Here is an 18,600-nt window from a genome sequence, read left to right as displayed (position 1 = left end):
GTGAAGATTTATATAATGAAGTGCCTAAATGCTGGGCTCTTGAATTTAAAACGTTCTACTAAAAGCGGAGCATTTGATAAAAAGTCTGGCCTTGGTGTATGTTTTATCTCACTGAAGTTAAAGAAAATAACAAGAAAAGTACTTTTAAAATTGAGAGTAAGGGGCTCCCTGGGAGAAACAACCCTCTCTCAACTTGGAGTCCATAGTGCAGATAAAAAGGATCACATGTAGACGTATATCTTATCAGCAGGATCCACCTTAAAGAAAAACTCAGAAAAAAAGGTATGAAAATATGATTCTTGTGACCTCTGAAAATAGAAACCCAGCAGTCACAATAATCTGTACAACAGAGGAAAAGAGGGTGCATCTAGAAAAGACGGTGAGCATCTAGAGATCTCTGGCCTGTTACATGTTTTAGTGTACACAGAAAGGGAAGTAATATTTTGTTGTTGTTCAGTCGCTCCGTCGTCTCACTCTTTGTGACCCCATGGACTGCAGCACACCAGGCTTCCCTGTCCTTCACCATTTCCCAGTATTTGATCAAACTCATGTCCATTGAGTCAGTGATGCCATCCAACCATCTCATCCTCTTTCATCCCCTCCTCCTGCCTTCAATCTTTCCCAGCATCAGGGTCTTTGGCAATGAGTCGGTTCTATGCATCAGATAGCCAAAGTATTGGAGCTTCAGCTTCAGCAACTGTCTTCTACTGGGGAAGCCTAAGTAATATTTAGAAAGAACAAAAGCCAAGTTTCCTCAATCTTTAAATTAGTGCCAGAAAGACTAAAATTCAGAATTAGCTGAAGTTGCAAAATAAATGTCAAAGATACCTTTCAGCTAGAAACAGTTTTTAGCAATATATGAAACAAAAGTAAGCCATTTACTGCTTGATGAAATTAATGTTGTCTCCCCAGGTGGCATGGTGGTAAAGAATCCCTCTACCAATGCAGAGATGCAAGAGATGTGAGTTCGATCCATGGGCCAGGAAAATCCCTTGAAGTAGGAAATGGCAACTTATTCCAGAATACTTGCCTGGGAAAGCCCATGGACAGAACAGCCTGGTGGGCTACAGTCCAAGGGGTCGCAAAGAGTCAGACACAAACGGAGCACACACACAAAACTAATGTTAGTTTGGATACTAATGGAGAGAAAATAGAAACATTCAAATCCTTTTGCTTCTGTTTCTCCATCTTAAAATTGGAAAGACTAGATAAAAGTCATTTAAAGGAAAGTAAATCATTAGATCAGAAGGAGCAGGTGTTGGGAGGTGGTTAGAGTATGCCTTACTGTTCTAAAATGAGGCCGGAAAAATAATTTCTCAGAGCAGTTAATAAAGCTGTAGATAAGATCACAATGTTGTAATTTAGAAATATTAGAGAAATACTTAGGAAGAGAACAAGGCATTGGTATATTGTCCCAGTTTTCAAAAGGGAGGTAGAAAGATTCTGAAACAAGTGTTTAACACAGTAAAATTAATATTCAGATACATTGCTGTTGTTCAGTTGCTCAGTTCTGTCTGATTCTTTGTGACCCCATGCAGTGCAGCATGTCAGGCTTCCCAGTCCTTCACCATCTCCCGGAAGAATATACTATTAAATACGTGGGTTGAGGAACATTAAACAAGATAATAGGACTTCCTTAAGAACAGGCATCACCGAAGCCTACTTAATATTTTTTTTTAGATTTAGATATTGTCGTAAATCTTTTTATTCTTTGTTGATTTTAATATAGTGTTTGAAAAATTTTCCTTTTAGGAAAATATTTAAAATGTTTGTAAATTAATGTCACTCAAACATTTTCACCAAAGACTACTAAGAACAAAAGATAGTAAGCATTTTGGCTTCAGGTTTTTTAAAAAGTTCAAAACATAGTCTTATTATTGTCTTTAAAAGTTATACAATATATGGGTTTCTTTAAAATTAAAAGTAATATAATTTGAATCAAAATTGCTGGGAGAAATATCAGTAACCTCAGATATGCAGATGACACCACCCTTATGGCAGAAAGGAACTAAAGAGCTTCTTGATGAAGGTGAAGGAGGAGAGTGAAAAGGCTGGCTTAAAACTCTGCATTCAGAAAACTAAGATCATGGCATCTGCTTCCATCACTTCATGGAAAATAGATGGGGAAACAATGGAAACAGTGTGAGACTTTATATTCTTGGGTTCTAAAATCACAGCAGATGGTAACTGCAGCCATGAAATTAAAAGATGCTTGCTCCTTGGAAGAAAAGCTATGACAAACCTAGACAGCATATTAAAAAACAGAGACATTACTTTGCCAGCAAAAGTCTCTACAGTCAAAGCTATGATTTTTCCAGTAGTCATGTATGGATGTGAGAATTGGACTATGAGAAAAACTGAGTGCTGAAGAATTGATGCTTTTGAACTGTGAGTGCTGGAGAAGACTCTAGAGAGTCTTTGGACTGCAAGGAGATCAAACCAGTCAATCTGAAAGGAAATCAATCCTGAATTGGAAGGACTAATGCTAAAGCTGAGGCTCCAATATTTTGGGCATCTGATGTGAAGATTTGACTCATTAGAAAAGACCCTGATACTGGAAAAGATTGAAGGAGGGAGAAGAGGGGATGACAGAGGATGAGATGGTTGGATGGCATCACTGACTCAATGGACATGAGTTTGAGCAAGCTCCGGGAGATGGTGAAGGACAGAGACGCCTGACATGCTGCAGTCCATGGGGTCGCAGAGTCAGACACAACTGAGTGATTGAACAACAACAACAACATCTCAAATAGTAATCAGCTAAACTACTTTGTTTTGTGTTCAATTCTTCAGGCAAAATTCATAAGCCTAGAACATGGCCCAGATGTATTATGTAGCTTTGAGTACCTTTAATATTTACAGCTTATCACCAGAGTTTCTCTTACCCTCAGTTTAGTAAGTATGGAACTAGTGGAATAGTAAAACCACACTGATAGATATTCTACTCTTGAAGTGCAAGGAATTCTCTATAGTTATCCAAAGAGTCTGTCTTTGGACCTAGGGCTTCCCTTGTGGCTCAGCTGGTAAAGAATCCACCTGCAATGCGGGAGACCTGGCTTTGATCCCTGGATTGGGAAGATCCCCTGGAGAAGGGAAATGTTACCCAGTCCAGTATTCTGTCCTGGAGAATTCTATGGACTGTATAGTCCTTGGGGGTCCCAAACAGTCGGAGATGACTGAGCAACTTTGACTTCACTCAGACCTAGTATTTTCAAAATTTTTAAACTACACAAATTAAAATGAATAAAATACGTCTATCAGATATGTTAATGACATAAAGCTAGAAGAGAAAGCTTATATTTTCTTACATCAATATTCAAATTGTTAACAGTCACTGAATAATATGCCTAAAATTTAAAATATGATAGATATAAAGTGTAGATTCAAAGTCAGTTACATGAAGTCCAGATGGATGAGACATGATTTGACAGTTTAAGGCTATTAAAATGAAGGCAAACTTGTTTTGAACATAGCAGAAGTAATATTTGCTCCAAACCATTCTAATGTTATCTCAGTCTCTGTGTCAGAAGCATTTTGTTAAGATCAAGAAAGATAACATTTTATCCACATCTCTCCTAGTCAGTTCACATCTGCAAATAAAGTTAGTTCTGAGTATTAAACTTTCAACAGAAACACTGAAAAATAAGAGAAAAACAGAGGAAGAATGCTGAGATGAAGAGCTGCCTAGAAATCATACCAGGCAATCAACTACTAAAGGAAGGAGAATGTTTCAGAGCACGTCAAAGAAGGTGTCAGATATTGGAAAGTTGGCATGTAGAGGAGGTTAGTGTTGGTGGTTCAGTAAAGTCGAAAACAAATGTTGTTAGAGCAGATAGAAACGATTGGTCAAATGGTGGGATGCTGACATTTAAGATGTTAGAGGAGTTGTTCATTTGTGTCTAATAAATAGTCACTTGTTCTTGTCATACCAGAGTAGAAGCAAAGTTCATCTGAATAAAAAGTGACCAAGAGGTCAGTAGGTAATGGCAGAGAGGGGCTGTAATGTGTGCCATGGTAAAGAGCACAGACCTCAAAGGAGAATAGGAATTTGCTAAGAAAGAAGTAAAAGAAGGGATAATGGAAAGCTCAGAGAATGTCATCTCCCCCTTTTGATTCTGCAGTTTGGGATGTGAGCAAACAAAGAGAGGCAGTCATTTGTCAAAAACACTTGTCACGTATTGACTACAAATCACTGACCTTTCAGCCCAGCATGGATGCTAAAGTGCATGCCTCTAGATACGCAAAGGAGACTGTGCCATAAGAAGTGTCACCAGTTGTCAGCTCGCTCACATCTTGACTTCTGTTAAACCTAACTGATGTTAAACTAGACTTTCTTTTCTTTGACTTTCTTTCTTTGACAACTATTTATCAAAAACCAAATATGTGCTAGACTCTGGGCTAAGTCAAGAGGAAATAAAAAATAAGGGAAACAAAAAGTGCAAAAGGCAAAAATATTGCAATATGAGCCCCTATCCAGAAGGAACTTATATTCTGTGTGAAAAGCAATTTAAAAGAAGTCTTGGCATTCTGATATGCTTCAATAGAGATATGCACTGAGTGTTCCGAGAGATAAAACAAGAACTGCCCACCTAGCCTGGGAGTGGGGAGAATCCTGAGAAGCTGTCAGGGTAGGATTCACCCAGCTTGTGACCCATGGATTGAGTACGAGAGAACGTTAACTAGTTAGAGACAGATAAAGAGACTTCAGAGGATGTTCCCACAACTATCTCATCTACACGCTTGAAGCAATCAGTCAGAGGGTGAAACAAAATAAAGTTAGATTGCTTAGAGCAAGAGAGTTTGAGGCAGTGGAGTCATGAGAGGTTTTAGAAAAGGTCAAATTATTGTAGATTATTGAGAAATATCCAAAGATTTGCCCCAGACTTTTGGATACGACTCATTCATCCTTCACGTTTCTTCTAGATTTCCCTTTTGGGTATTCAGTCTGATTCAGATGAAGTTCATTCCATCAGCTACTTTTAACTTCAAGCATTACTCTTCATTCATTGCCAGTTACAGGCGTTTCTCTAGGAATTATCTGATGGGGTGGGGGCCAAGATGAGAATGGCCTGTCCAAATATTTCCTTATAAAGAACAAACTGATATTTCATGTGGTGCATAAGAGTGTTGAAAGTCTCTTTAAAGGAAAGTCTACAAAAACAAGTGGTTAAAGATTTACCTAGTTAGAAAATTCAAAGGCACTGTTAGGAAGTGCTTATTAACAGTTGTTCAAATTCTCATCATCCTAATAGTTGAAGTTTAGTAGCATGCTGTGATGTGGGCAGAAAATTTCATAAGATTCCTTCATGATTAATTATAAGCAAAGGGCAATCAAAGTACTGTCCCCTTTATTTCAAGAAAAAATGTGATAACAAGATTCCTAAATATCTGAGAAGACTTACATGCTTAAAATGGATTTATTCTTTATAGCTATGTTGAGTTCTCATTTTTTATTTTATATTGATTTTTTTTTTCTTCAGAGAGGAAATGATATAACATTAAACCACTGTTGTTGACCTTGGATATCTCATGGTATCTGTATTTTTAAAATGTTATTTCTAAATTATTTAAAAAACATTGGTAATTAACAGTGAGGACAGTGATTCTGGCAAACTGTAAGAGTGCAATACAGTGTATCAAATATTTGTGTGATTTATTTTAAAATCTATGTAGAGGGAAGTTAATATGATTACCTTAGAAGAAGAAATCATTAATATAAACACACATTCACAAACAGCAGTTTATGGTATTTGTCTTGTTAATTGCAATGCACCTGTATATAATTTTGTATAGACCCTTGACCATTGTAATGTTTATGAATGGTGCTGTTTCCTCTCACTTTTTCATTACTGAATCGCCATAGACACAGACATATAGGCAAATGGTGACATCCGGCACCTATGACACTCATCTTCCATGTAAAATCAAGTGGATATTTCTCCATCTGAAAAACCAGAATGCAAAAATATGACATCTTCAGAAAATGTATTATTCATTTTCCCTTCCAATCTTAAGCCCTTAGATCCTTACTTCCTCAGAAAGAAATAAGGACCAGTGATTTTCTAAGGTCTGACACTAACAGCCTTGCCTCTGTCGAAACTCCTCTTTTTTATCATCTCTCTCACACCTAAATAAGCTGAAAAAGCAGTTGAGGCATACAATCAGACAAGACTTCATTCTCAATAGCAAAATTGCCCAGGAAATGAAAAAAAGGAAACCTTCTGCTTAATAAATAACCCAGTAAACCGGCTATCTATGACATGAACAGAAGCAACGGAGCTGATACTTTTCTCCTTATTCTTGATGGTTGGCATCTCTGATTCTGATGATTACTGTCTAATGTCTTTTCAGATTTCAAACCTTTACATATACGACACGGTGCTTCTGCTTGCTAACGCTTTTCATAAGAAGCTGGAGGACCGGAAGTGGCACAGCATGGCTAGTCTGTCATGTATCAGAAAGAACTCCAAGCCCTGGCAGGGAGGGCGCTCCATGCTGGAGACCATCAAGAAGGTAACTTCGAACTAGCATTTCTTTTTTCAAAATTCATCCGTTAGTTTGTTGTCATTGTTGTTAATTTTATTTTTTTTATTGAAGTATAGTCGATTTTACAATGTTGTGCCAATCTCTGCTGTACAGCAAAATGACACAGTTATACACATATACACATTTCTTTCTTCAATAATCTTTTCCATTATGGTTTATTACAGGATACCGAATATAGTTTCCTATGCCATACAGCTGTCTATCCATCCTATATATAATAGTTTACATCTGCTAATCCCAGATTCCCAATCCATCCCATTCCCACATCTCTTACCCCCTGGCAACCGTGTGTCTGACTAGCATTTTGGTCTTCCTAATTTTTATGCAAAGAGAAACAATAAGTCATTGATAAGATATATTTTGGGATTTTTTTCTTCACTAATATTGCTGCCTATGCAGAGCACAAAATAGTGCAATGGATAAATTAAATATTAAAAAAAAAAATCAAGGGCTTCCCCAGTGCCTCAGTGGTTAAGAATCTGCCTTGCAGTGTAGGGGACACAGGTTCGCTCCGTAGTTCAGGAAGATCCCACATGCCATGGGGCAGTTAAGCCTGTGAGCCACAACTACTTTACCTGTGCTTTAGAGCCCTCGAGCCGCAACTACCAATCACACCACAGCTAGAGAGTAGCCCCTGCTCTCTGTAACTATAGGAAAAAACCCACACAGCAACAAAGACCCAGCACAGCCAAAAATAAATAAAATCGAAATAAATATTGAAAAATTTCAAGGTCAGAAAACAACATGTCTATGTGATTTATTTATTCAAAAGGAAATTTTCTGCAGATAAAAAATTAATCATTGAAATATTTTATTTCACCTTCATTGTATCATTAGTGTCAGAGATGCTCAAATTATTCAGTATCTGTCACAAAGTACAGAAAGTCATTTTTTTTCTCTATCATCCCCTGAAAAAAATAAACACTAGATCTAGGTGTTTTTCAGTTAGACGACATGTGGTAAAACATTGGATGTGATCTTTAATTTGCCTTACAATAATAATATAAGTCATAAACAGTCAATATTTTGGTGCATTTGTGAGCTATGTGGGGGTACTTGATGGCATTCTTCTTCACTGTCAGTGTGGTATTTAGCCTGCCTGTGACCTGCTTTAGCTCAGCTACCCGCTCCGTTCCCAGAAGGCAGTTTATGTTGCTTAGCTCCTCTCACAGTTATAAGCATCCAGCAGTTTATTAGCCTCTTTGTCATGTCATCCTTGCTGGCATTTTCCATTTGTCTCACACAGCTTCTCGGATTTAAAATGAAATGATTAATAAAACAAACAAATTTCCCCTGTACCCTTTACACAAAGGAGACAGTCATTTGGAAGTTTATAGTCTTCATTTTATGCATCCTTTTTCTTACTGCAAGCATTTGCCTTTTTTCCTGAAATAGTAAAAGAAATAGCTAGTCAAATGAAATATGAAGTGTTTAGAGATGCCAGAGAAAAATCTAAAAATTAACATTAAAAGGGAACTAGATGTACAAAAACCAGGAAGTGGAGGGAAAAATATGTTTCTCTTAGAGAAAAGCCTGCATTTTCCACTTGATGCTGTATCCTCTTTGCAGAAGAATCACTTTAATGAGAATTTAGGCTCTTATCAACTGAAGTGCTTGAAAATTAAATTCATTGAATACATTGGCAGAGGAGGATTTTTTAAGTGAAAAATGAATAAGTCAAATCTAAACTCAAGGTGTTGCCAAAATCCCCCAGCTCTATTTCTACGGAGAGTTGGCAGGTATGAATCCAAGGGAGGTTGTTGAACATGGTTCCGATCCTGCCAATTTATTAATTCATGCCTTGGCTTGGATGCAGGAACCTGAATATATTCATTCTTCGGAAGCTGTCACACAAAGACAGAATAATAGTTTGGGAGGTTGCTTAGGAGACACTTATTTAGTGAAAGTATCTGTAGGAGGGAAGAAGAGACACTATAATATGTAGGTATTTCTTATGGAGCAATTCAATATGTAAAATGTTTCTGTTAGAAAATTTATAATCAAAACAATGATTTTATATGATAATTATGAAGTTTTGTTTGGGAGAATATTTGTATATTTTTTCCTGTAAACTTTCAAGCCAGTAGCATTTTTTTAAAGGAATATATCTATATTCTATATCTAAAGGCTAAGTTTGAATGATATGTATGATAACAAAAGTTCTGTTTCCTTATTTTTTTTCTCACATTTTGAATTAGGCTTGAAAACAGAGTCATGTTTTTCCAATCATATTACTTTGCCTCACCTGAGTGTTTTGGTTATCCCATTTAGATGTCCAGGCTGATGACACTTCACAAAACAAGATAATTTACTACTCGCACAGGACCTCGAATAAAGCAGAGTGGGCCCATGCAGGCCCAGGCTGGCTGGAGCAGAGTGCTGTGAACGGGTGGGACAGTTGTAGTAGTTTAGAGACAAGCTGAGAATAGTTCCCATTTACTTGGGCTGGAGATTTTATAGGCTTAAATTTTCCAGGGGTTTCAAAGAAGGAGATCCATGATGGGCTTTCTTGATCAGCCTGTCCATATGTAGGGCCTAATAAGAAAGGCAGCTTAAAAAGAAGTCAGCTGCTAAACATCACAGATGAGGTCAGGCTCTTTATTTCAATGGGAATATTCTAGTGAAAAAACTCTTAATTGCATTCAAGTAGCCACTGCATGCCTATAATCTGACCATATGCTGTACACTTTACAAAGCCTATGTACTAATATGAGCAGTGCGTTTTCAGTTGCTCTGTCTTGTCCGACTCTTTGCAACCCTTTGGATTGTAGCCTGCCAGGCTCCTCTGTCCATGGGGTTTTTCAGGCAAGAATACTGGAGCAGGTTACGATTTCCTACTCCAGAGGATCTTCTGGACCCAAGGATCAAAAGACAGATTCTTTATTGCTGAGCCATCGGGGATTTCCAGTGCAAGGAGTACAAAGAATTAAAAGAGTGAATGTCTGCCCCTCAATTAATTTGCATTCTCATTATGTGGATGAGATAAAAGGACTTAAAAAAAAAACAAAAAACAATGCATTTGACATGAGCACTATAATGTCCAGTAAGAAGGAGGTGGTGGTTTCCAGGGAACTCTTGTGTTGCAGCTTTATAATTTATCTTGTTGTTGTTGTTCTGTCACTAAGTCATGTCTGACTCTTTGAGACCCCATGGACTGCAGCACACCTGTCCTCCCTGTCCTCACCATCTCCCAGAGCCTGCTCAAACTCATGTCCATTGAATCAGTGATGCCAACACTTTCTCATCTATCCCATCTTTTCTCTCAACTATCTCATCTTCTGTCATCCCCTTCTCCTGACTTCAATCTTTCCCAGTATCAGGGTCTTTTCTAATGAGTCAGATCTTTGCAGATCTTTGTGGCCAAAGTATTGGAGTTTCAGCTTCAGCATCAGTCCTTCCAATGAATACTCAGGACTGATTTCCTTTAGGATTGACTAGTTGGATCTCTTTCAGTCCAGGGGACTCTCAAGAGTCTTCTCCAACACCACAGTTCAAAAGCATCAATTCTTTGGTGCTCAGCTTTGTTTATGGTCCAGCCCTCACATCCATACATGACTACTGGAAAAACCATAGCTTTGACTATATGGACCTTTGTCAGCAAAGTAATGTCTCTACTTTTTAATATGCTGTCTAGGTTAGTCATAGCTTTTCTTCCAAGGAGCAGGCCTCTTTTAATTTCATGGCTGCAGTACACATCTGCAGCAATTTTGTGAATTGCTAGAGTGGATATCTCTGTATTTATCTTCTTTTTTCAATAATAAGAGATTAATTTTCAAGTGATCATTTCTTTCAGAGAATATCAGCACCCCCAAGCCGTTGTTATTTATATGGATTTTATAGATTATTTTTGAGAAAGTTATAATTTTTAAAATAATGAGCCTTTCATTCATAGACATGGTATCTATCTATATAGTCATCTTCTTATAACCCTCAGTAAAGATTTATAGTATTCTTTGTATGTGTTTTCATTGTTTCATTGCTGAAATTTTACAAGGTTTTGAATATGCTCACCTGTGTGTATGTGTGTGTATGCACACACTATAATGGATTGGATATGTTTCCATTATATTTTTAAACTAGTTATCGTAGATACAATGAACTGACCTGACCGACTTTTGATATATAACTCTGGATTCTTCTTTCTTTGTAGTTTATTCCCTTATTTTTTAAAATACATATTTATATTATCCTCAAAAAATCCTCAGTACTTAATTCTAATTCTTTAAATTTTTTTAAAGCTTTGAAAAACTATTTTCTTGGGACATTTGGGAACGTAATCTACCAGGTACCCTTGGAGTCCTTCAGGCTTTGGAGCAGTAAACTTCCCTTCCTGCAAGTGAGGGAGCCAGGCTTTCTCTGTGTCAGAGACAATGATGCCAGGATTCTACCCATGTAACAGAGCTGTAGATGAGGCTGGCCAGGCCTGGAACTGGCTGGCAGAGCCCTGTTGCACAGGACATAGTATTTTCCAGCTCTCCTCTGATGCACTCTTCAGGGATTCCTCCTGGTTTTGTTCTTGGTTCACCAAACAACATATGTTACTCTCAGCTCTTAGACAGAGGAAACCCCAACAGTGGTGTTACAGGCATACCCATGAGGCAGAGGCCTGACCTGGGGTCTGCACAAAAGTGTCTGTAGGTGGTTTTGCGGTATGGGCCAACAACAGAAAATAGAATGGTCAGTGAGCAGTTTCCAGGACAAAAACATGTGATTTGAGGAACAGATGTAAATATGGAAACCTGCAAAGCAAATTTTCGGGGTTTTATTGACCTGGCTGAAGATGAAAATATTGCCATCAATACTGTTGAACCTCTATACATACATTTACTTGGGAAAACAATTATTATTAGGGAGCCATTTTTAAATGTAAACTGCGAACACTTAAAATCATTTGACAAAAATCCATACAGACAGCTCACCTGCCTCCCACTATAAGTTATCCTAACGTTTAACATGGCTATCAATGAGATCTTTGACAGTTAACCTGACTCAGTCTTAGAACATCAGATTCAAGTAGATCCATTCAGTGTGTTGATTATGAGAAACTGAATCCGGAAGACATCGGTCAGCTTTTCACCATCCGTGTCATGATAATCAGGATGTCCTAGCTGATTCCAGAGACGTACGGGGCCTCCTTCCAGTGTCGGGTGTGCACCCACACTGTACTGGTAGAGATGGGCCGGGTCAGACCACTGAGCCTGCAAATGTGCCTGCTGCCCCCCCAGTGTGGTGCTGACCCACAACTGCCTTGTGTTCTCTGACAAGCAGAGGATCAGACTCCGAGAGTCTCCTGAAAATATGCTTGCAGGGCAGATGCCTCATGGTGACATCCTTTTGCTCACAATGATATTGTTGACAAGGTTCATCTTGGGGACAGAGTGAACATTACAGGCATCTATCCAGCTGTTCCTATTGAATCAATCCAGGAATGAGTCATGTGAAGTCTGCTGACAGAACCCTCATTGGTATCATTCATTATCAGAAAACGGAGGCAAAGTGTCTGCATGAAGGAGATAAAGAAGCAGAACAGAAACTTTTTCAGAGAAGCATGTGAAATTGCTTAAAAAACTTTCCAGAAAAACAAGCATTTATAAGAGATTTGCTTCAGCCTCAGGTCCAAGCAATTAAGAACAGAAAGATTTCAAAAAGGAAATCACTCCAGCTTTTCCGGGAAATAGAAAAGGGTTTTAGTCACACAGGAAGAGGCAGATTTCATGCTGAGATCAGCCTCCTGCTGTGTGGCAACCCTGGGGCCAACAAGTCCCAGCTGCTGCAGTATGGGTACAGCCTGGTCCCCTGGGACCAGTGCACGCCTGGGAAGGGTTTCAGTGATGTTGGCCTGACAGTATATGTAGTGAAAGACCCTGAGAGGGGATGGCTGGTACTGCAGACTGGTGCCCTTTTCCTGAGTGACAGTGGCATATGCTGTATTGATACTTAAGAAGATGAATCAAAGTACAAAACCAGTACTGCTCAAAGTCAGGGAACAGCTGACTCTCCTCATCTAAAAGCTTGAGGTTACTTGCCAGCTCAAGGCATGAACATATATCCTGCTGCTGCTGCTGCTAAGTCACTTCAGTCATGTCTGACTCTGTTCGGCCCCATAGATGGCAGCCCACCAGGCTCCGCCGTCCCTGGGATTCTCCAGGCAAGAACACTGGAGTGGGTTGCCATTTCCTTCTCCAATGCATGAAAGTGAAAAGTGAAAGTGAAGTCGCTCAGTCGTGTCCGACCCTCAGCGACCCCATGGACTGCAGCCCACTAGGCTCCTCCGTCCATGGGAGTTTCCAGGCAAGAGTGCTGGAGTGGGGTGCCATTGCCTTCTCCTGGAAGTAGCAAATTCTACTGAGTCTCAGTGTGTATGTTAGTTGTTCAGTCATGTCCAACAGAGAAGCTGGTCAGACTTCTCTGTCCGTGGGATTCTCCAGGCAGGAATACTGAAGTGGGTGGACATTCCCTTCTCCAGCGGATCTTCCCAACCCAGGGATCCAACCCAGATCTCCTGCACTGCAGGCAGATAGTTTACCATCTGAGCCACCAGGGAAGCCCATTGACTCTCAGTGTAATGCTAAAAATAAATACATTAATAAAACACACATTGAGAAATATCCAGTGACGACACACGTTATTATCAAAGTTCAGTTTTATCTTCCTTGTGTTAGACCTCAGGTTAGAGCCTGTGGCAGGCATCTGGCTCTCTCCCGCATGACTCTGTACCACCAGAGCAGGAAGCAAGCAGAAGAGTGCATGGATACAGCCATGCTGAAGGGCCATGCTGTCACAGCCCTGGATGCCGAGGTTAACTCAGGAAGCCAGTCAGGCTGTCACTGAAGCTGCAGGAGTGGAGGGATGGTTTTTGCATATCCTCAATAGCAGAAATCATTACAATGGCTTAGCTGAAGCCCATGCCAAAGTATGATTTTCAAATAAAGTTGAAGTAAAGAAACAGACCTCCATAAAGAGGCTATTAGCAGTATGCTGTTAACCCCTAGACTGGCACTGAAGACATATCTATTGTTACTACAGAAATGAGCGCCATCTGTCCTAAATGGAAAGAAGAGTTAGCTGAAGCACTGAGAAAATTTATTTTATCTAAGAATAAAACACCAGGCCAAAGATACTCATAACTTTTGGAAGATGTTGGGGGACAATCTGACACAGCAATTACCAAAGATATTATATTTGACAAAGCATGGTGTGCCTTGGCTGATGATGATTTTTTGATGGTGATTGAAAAAGCTACTTGCTTGCTCTGGAGCTCTGGTGAGCAGTGCAGTGTGTTCAGCTCTGCTGCGCTTGGTCACTGCCCTTGCTGCCATATATTATGGTAGAGGGGCCAACAGAAAGACATTCTTAGTCTCTGTTTGGTTTCATAAAATTTTTCTAGCCTGGGTTCAGTTTTTCTTAGTAAAATGTGTTTTCTTTTTTGTTGTTTTTTTCCCACATTTTGTAATAAGTAAAAACATGGTTCCAATTTACAATATATACAGTCAAGATAATTTTCTTGAAGTGTCTTTTGTTAGCAACAGGACTTTGAATCTATATAGAGAGCAGGATATCAATCTTTTGAATATGGCATTCTGGGTCATAGCTTTTGTGTTTAACTTCCTAATAGCAATCATCTATGTGCTTGGGGTTTTATAATATGAGATAAGGCTTAGACAGAGTCATTTTCCCTGTTAAAGCATTCACTGTAATTCCTCAGAGGCTTGTTCTCATGGCTACTATAAAATCAGAATTAAATGATAGGAAATGATTACGTTCTAGGTTAATTTCTGCCATTTTATCCTAAGATATAAAGCTTTTCCCCAAATAAATGATAGAATTTAAAAAATAACAATAAAAGAAAACTTTTATTGGCTAATTACTTTAGTTTCCAGTTCCAAACTTGTATAATTTTGGTGATAAACACTATCTTGGTTTAATAAAAATGCTACAGTGTTCTGCTGTTAAATATATCAAGGGCATAATTTGAAAAGAGATTTTTTTAGATTGTGTAAAGACTATATCCTCTCTTTATACTTAAAACATTTATTAGTAACTCATGCAATTCTACAATAGCAAGATAAAATAAACTTAATCTTATAGACACGACTGAAGTGACTTAGCAGCAGCAGCAGCAACCTATTTTCTGCAATTTTAAGATAGAGAAAACTGAGTCTCAGAAAAAATAAAAGAATTATTAAGGGCTGGTTACACAGCAAATCAGTTTTAAATATCAAGATTTCTGGTTTCCTGTGTTATATTCTAGGTACCATACAATTTATCTGTTTTGTCGTTCTTGGAAGTAGTGTCTGTTTACCTCAAATCAAAATTATTGAATCTTCCCAACTGGCACAGTGGTAAAGAATTCCCCTGCCAATGCAGGGGGCACAGGAGATGCAAGTCTGATCATTGGATTGGGAAGATTCCTTAAGGTAGGAATTGGCAACCCACTCCAGTATGCTTGCCTGCAAAAGTCCATGGACAGAGGAGCTCGGAGGGCTATCATACAGGGAGTTGCAAAGAGTCGGACACGACTGAGCACAAGCTCAGCAAAGAAAATACACACACGCATACCAAGAATCAGGGGTAGAGGCACCGTGTGTTGATATTATATAAACAATACTTTATTTTTAATATGGCCTTTTCAAATACCCTGAAGTTGGTGTGTACATTGATGAGTCTGTAAAAGACTATTCCAAAACCCTTGACTGCATTTTTTAACAACTCTTTGGGTGAAAAGTTTATTTTCACATGTATGCATTCTTTATTATAAGATGCTACATTTAAATGTATATTTTGGTAAGGAGTATTCAGACTGTGTAATTTAAGTTTGTTGATGTTACTTACCCTACAGCAAGCTTTCAAACATTTTAAACAAAATAAGTAAAGCGAATACAAGCAGGACTGCGCTGGAAGAGAATGGGAGAGAATCTCCAGATGGACTCCCACCACGATCAGTTCTCAGAACCACAGTCTGAAAATCAGTTCCCTGGAATACTTAGAAGTCAGTTTAATCTGTTATCCATACAGCTGTAGTGTCTTTCTTACAGGTTGTGGAATAGCATTACACCCATGCAACGTGGGTGTGTTATTTTTATTTACAGACTTGCTCTATGATTAAATGGCATTTTCTATTTTTTCTTACTGTTAATTTTGTAACAGTTTCCAAGAATACACTTTGTTCATTCATACATTTATCATTCTTTTAACAGATATTTATCAAATGCCTGTAACATGGACTCTATTGTTCAATGCTTTTGTGTGATTTCCCAAAAAGCTATTTAGAACCTAGTTGTGAATAATGGCTAATAAGTATACACAAAGGTATACTCTAAGGTGAGAGATAATAAAGAGCCTCAAATGTGGTAAAAATAGAATTCTATGGAATCTTAGCAGAGTCTACTATGTGTGATGCAGATCGAATCTATGCTTCATGGCTCAGGTATTCCTTTTAGGGAGGACACGCAGCTGAGTCCATCTAGGACCTCTCTTGGCAGAGGAGTTCTGCTGTACTCCTTTTCTGGAAGAGCATGTGCACATTGGCTGGTCGTTGCAGAACTAGGAAGGTCTGAGTGCCTGGCCTCCATCTGGGTTAACCATGAAGAGATACCGCACCTACAGACTGGCCCATGGGGTCACCTGAGCTGCTGTAGAAGTTGTGCTGCACTTAAGCCTTTCCCTCTGTCCATTCCCCCTTGCCACATTTCCTTGCATATACTTTCCATAGGAGCACTTGAAGGAACCCTCCTAGACACCAGCAAGTCTCCATCTCAGAGCTGTTTCCTGAGGAACCTGACCCCAAACCAAGAAAAAAATTAGAAAAAATGGCATGGAACTGGTAGCCTCTTAACTTGAAAATCAGTCCATGGGGTTGCAAAGAGTCAGACAGTACTTAGTGACTAAACAACAATGAATGTAAAGTTATGGAGAGGCACATATTTGGGGTGGTAGAAGCACTGTAGCTGACATATCTATTGCAATAAGTCACATAGACACTGACAAAGATCGATTAATTTACCAGAGTGCACAGGACACGTAGAGTAGTTGAGACTGGAAAAAGGTTGAGGAAAGGAATTAATTTTGTAGGTAAATGAAAGATTTTAAAGAATTTGAGGGCATAGATAAGTGACAGAATCAGAGCTGAGTTTTATAAAGAATATGCTTACATCTTTTGTTTAATTAAAGAACAAACTAAGAAAACTATTACACTCAAAATATGTGATTACATATAAAAGCACTGACATTTTGCATGTATTCGATACAAGTAAGCCTAACAAGATTTGATAGATCCTTAAATACTTCCACAATGGTTTAATTGATCAATTTCTACTAAATCCTTTGTGGTAGTTATTTTCAGTACCTACTGTGGGAAAATAGAATATATCAACATGTGTGTCTATATCTCAGATCTTTTAGTATCAACTTGATACGTGGTGATACATATTATCCTAAAAGAGATACGCTGATACATATTGATATCTAAAAGAGTATTCTTTAAAATGGCAAAAATATTAAAAATAATTCTTATATGGTATATATTCACTCAAATATTTATTCAGTACTACTAGTATCAATAACCTCAGATACACAGATGACACCACCCTTATGAAAGAAGGTGAAGAGGAACTAAAAAGCCTCTTGATGAAAGTGAAAGAGGAGAGTGAAAAAGTTGCCTTAAAACTCAACATTCAGAAAACGAAGATCATGGCATCTGGTCCCATCACTTCATGGGAAATAGATGGGGAAACAGTGGAAACAGTGTCAGACGTTATTTTTTTGGGCTCCAAGATGACTGCAGATGGTGACTACAGCCATGAAATTAAAAGATGCTTACTCCTTGGAAGGAAAGTTATGACCAAGCTAGATAGCATATTCAAAAGCAGAGACATTACTTTGCCAACAAAGGTCTGTCTAGTCAAGGCTATGGTTTTCCCTGTGGTCATGTATGGATGTGAGTTGGACTGTGAAGAAAGCTGAGTGCCGAAGAATTGATGCTTTTGAACTGTGGTGTTGGAGAAGACTCTTGAGAGTCCCTTGGACTGCAAGGAGATCCAGCCAGTCCATTCTAAAGGAGATCAGCCCTGGGTGTTCTTTGGAAGGAATGATGCTAAAGCTGAAACTCCAGTACTTTGGCCACCTCATGCAAAGAGTTGACTCATTGGAAAAGACTCTGATGCTGGGAGGGATTGGGGGCAGGAGGAGAAGGGGACGACAGAGGATGAGATGGCTGGGATGGCATCACCGACTCGATGGACATGAGTCTGGGAGAACTCCGGGAGTTGGTGATGGACAGGGAGGCCTGGCGTGCTGCGATTCATGGGGTCGCAAAGAGCAGGACACGACTGAGCGTCTGAACAGAACTGAACTGAACTGAACTACCATATGTTGTACTATGAGATCACAGAAAAAGGAAGAAAAATAGAAATATCAAAAATAATTATAAGTGTGATCTGTTCGACAAAAGGGGGAATACCAACTGTTCTGGAAGTATGTGACTGGAGGACCTACTTAGGCATAAGAGTGATAGATAAGCGGAAACATTTATGATGAATAGGCATTATCCAGAAAAGGAAAGAGGAGTGTATTGCATATATTGCAGGGTTATAGAGGAGAATATCTGATGCAAGAGCAATATAATGTAAGTAGGTTTGGAGGAAAAAAGAGTTTGGCATATTTAAGCATCTGAAAAAAGACTGAGGGGGCTGGAATAGAAACACAACAGGAACATGGCTCTTCATTGGCTAAAACAGATAGACAGGGGAAAGATTAGGAAAGGTTTTGTAGACCATGGTAAAGTTCCTAAGCTTCATGTGATGCACCCTATTTGGTATGGGGTCAGATCCAAAGTTGCTGGAGCAGAAGCCCTGAAGTCTGGATCCGTGATGACTCCTTTCCCTTTAAGTCAGTGTTTTCCCTCCCACAGCTCTGGGATCCCGGCCCCACGGGACACAGTGCTGGTGCAGCAGGGGCCCATGTGGGCTCTCAGAGCATTGTGGGGCATGGGTTACAGAAGGTTGGCTGTAGACAGAGATCCAGGCTGCCTCTGGTGTGACACCTGTGTAAGTGCCA

The 18,600-nt window shown here is 39.1% G+C and overlaps 1 protein-coding gene and 1 pseudogene across 1 annotated transcript in view; both read left to right on the top strand.

The window, feature by feature from the left end:
* Positions 1-18,600, top strand: part of GRID2 (glutamate ionotropic receptor delta type subunit 2) — a 1,602,175-nt gene that overhangs the window by 988,836 nt on the left and 594,739 nt on the right. The window contains exon 7 of the mRNA XM_061419669.1: positions 6,352-6,513. Within this exon, the coding sequence (XP_061275653.1) occupies positions 6,352-6,513 (162 nt within the window). The remainder of the gene's footprint in view (positions 1-6,351; positions 6,514-18,600) is intronic.
* On the top strand, positions 10,954-13,919 carry LOC133250011 (DNA replication licensing factor MCM4-like; annotated as a pseudogene).

Source organism: Bos javanicus, chromosome 6 (genome assembly GCF_032452875.1).
Source record: "Bos javanicus breed banteng chromosome 6, ARS-OSU_banteng_1.0, whole genome shotgun sequence".
NCBI lineage: Eukaryota > Metazoa > Chordata > Mammalia > Artiodactyla > Bovidae > Bos > Bos javanicus.
This window is presented reverse-complemented; position numbering and strand designations above follow the sequence as displayed.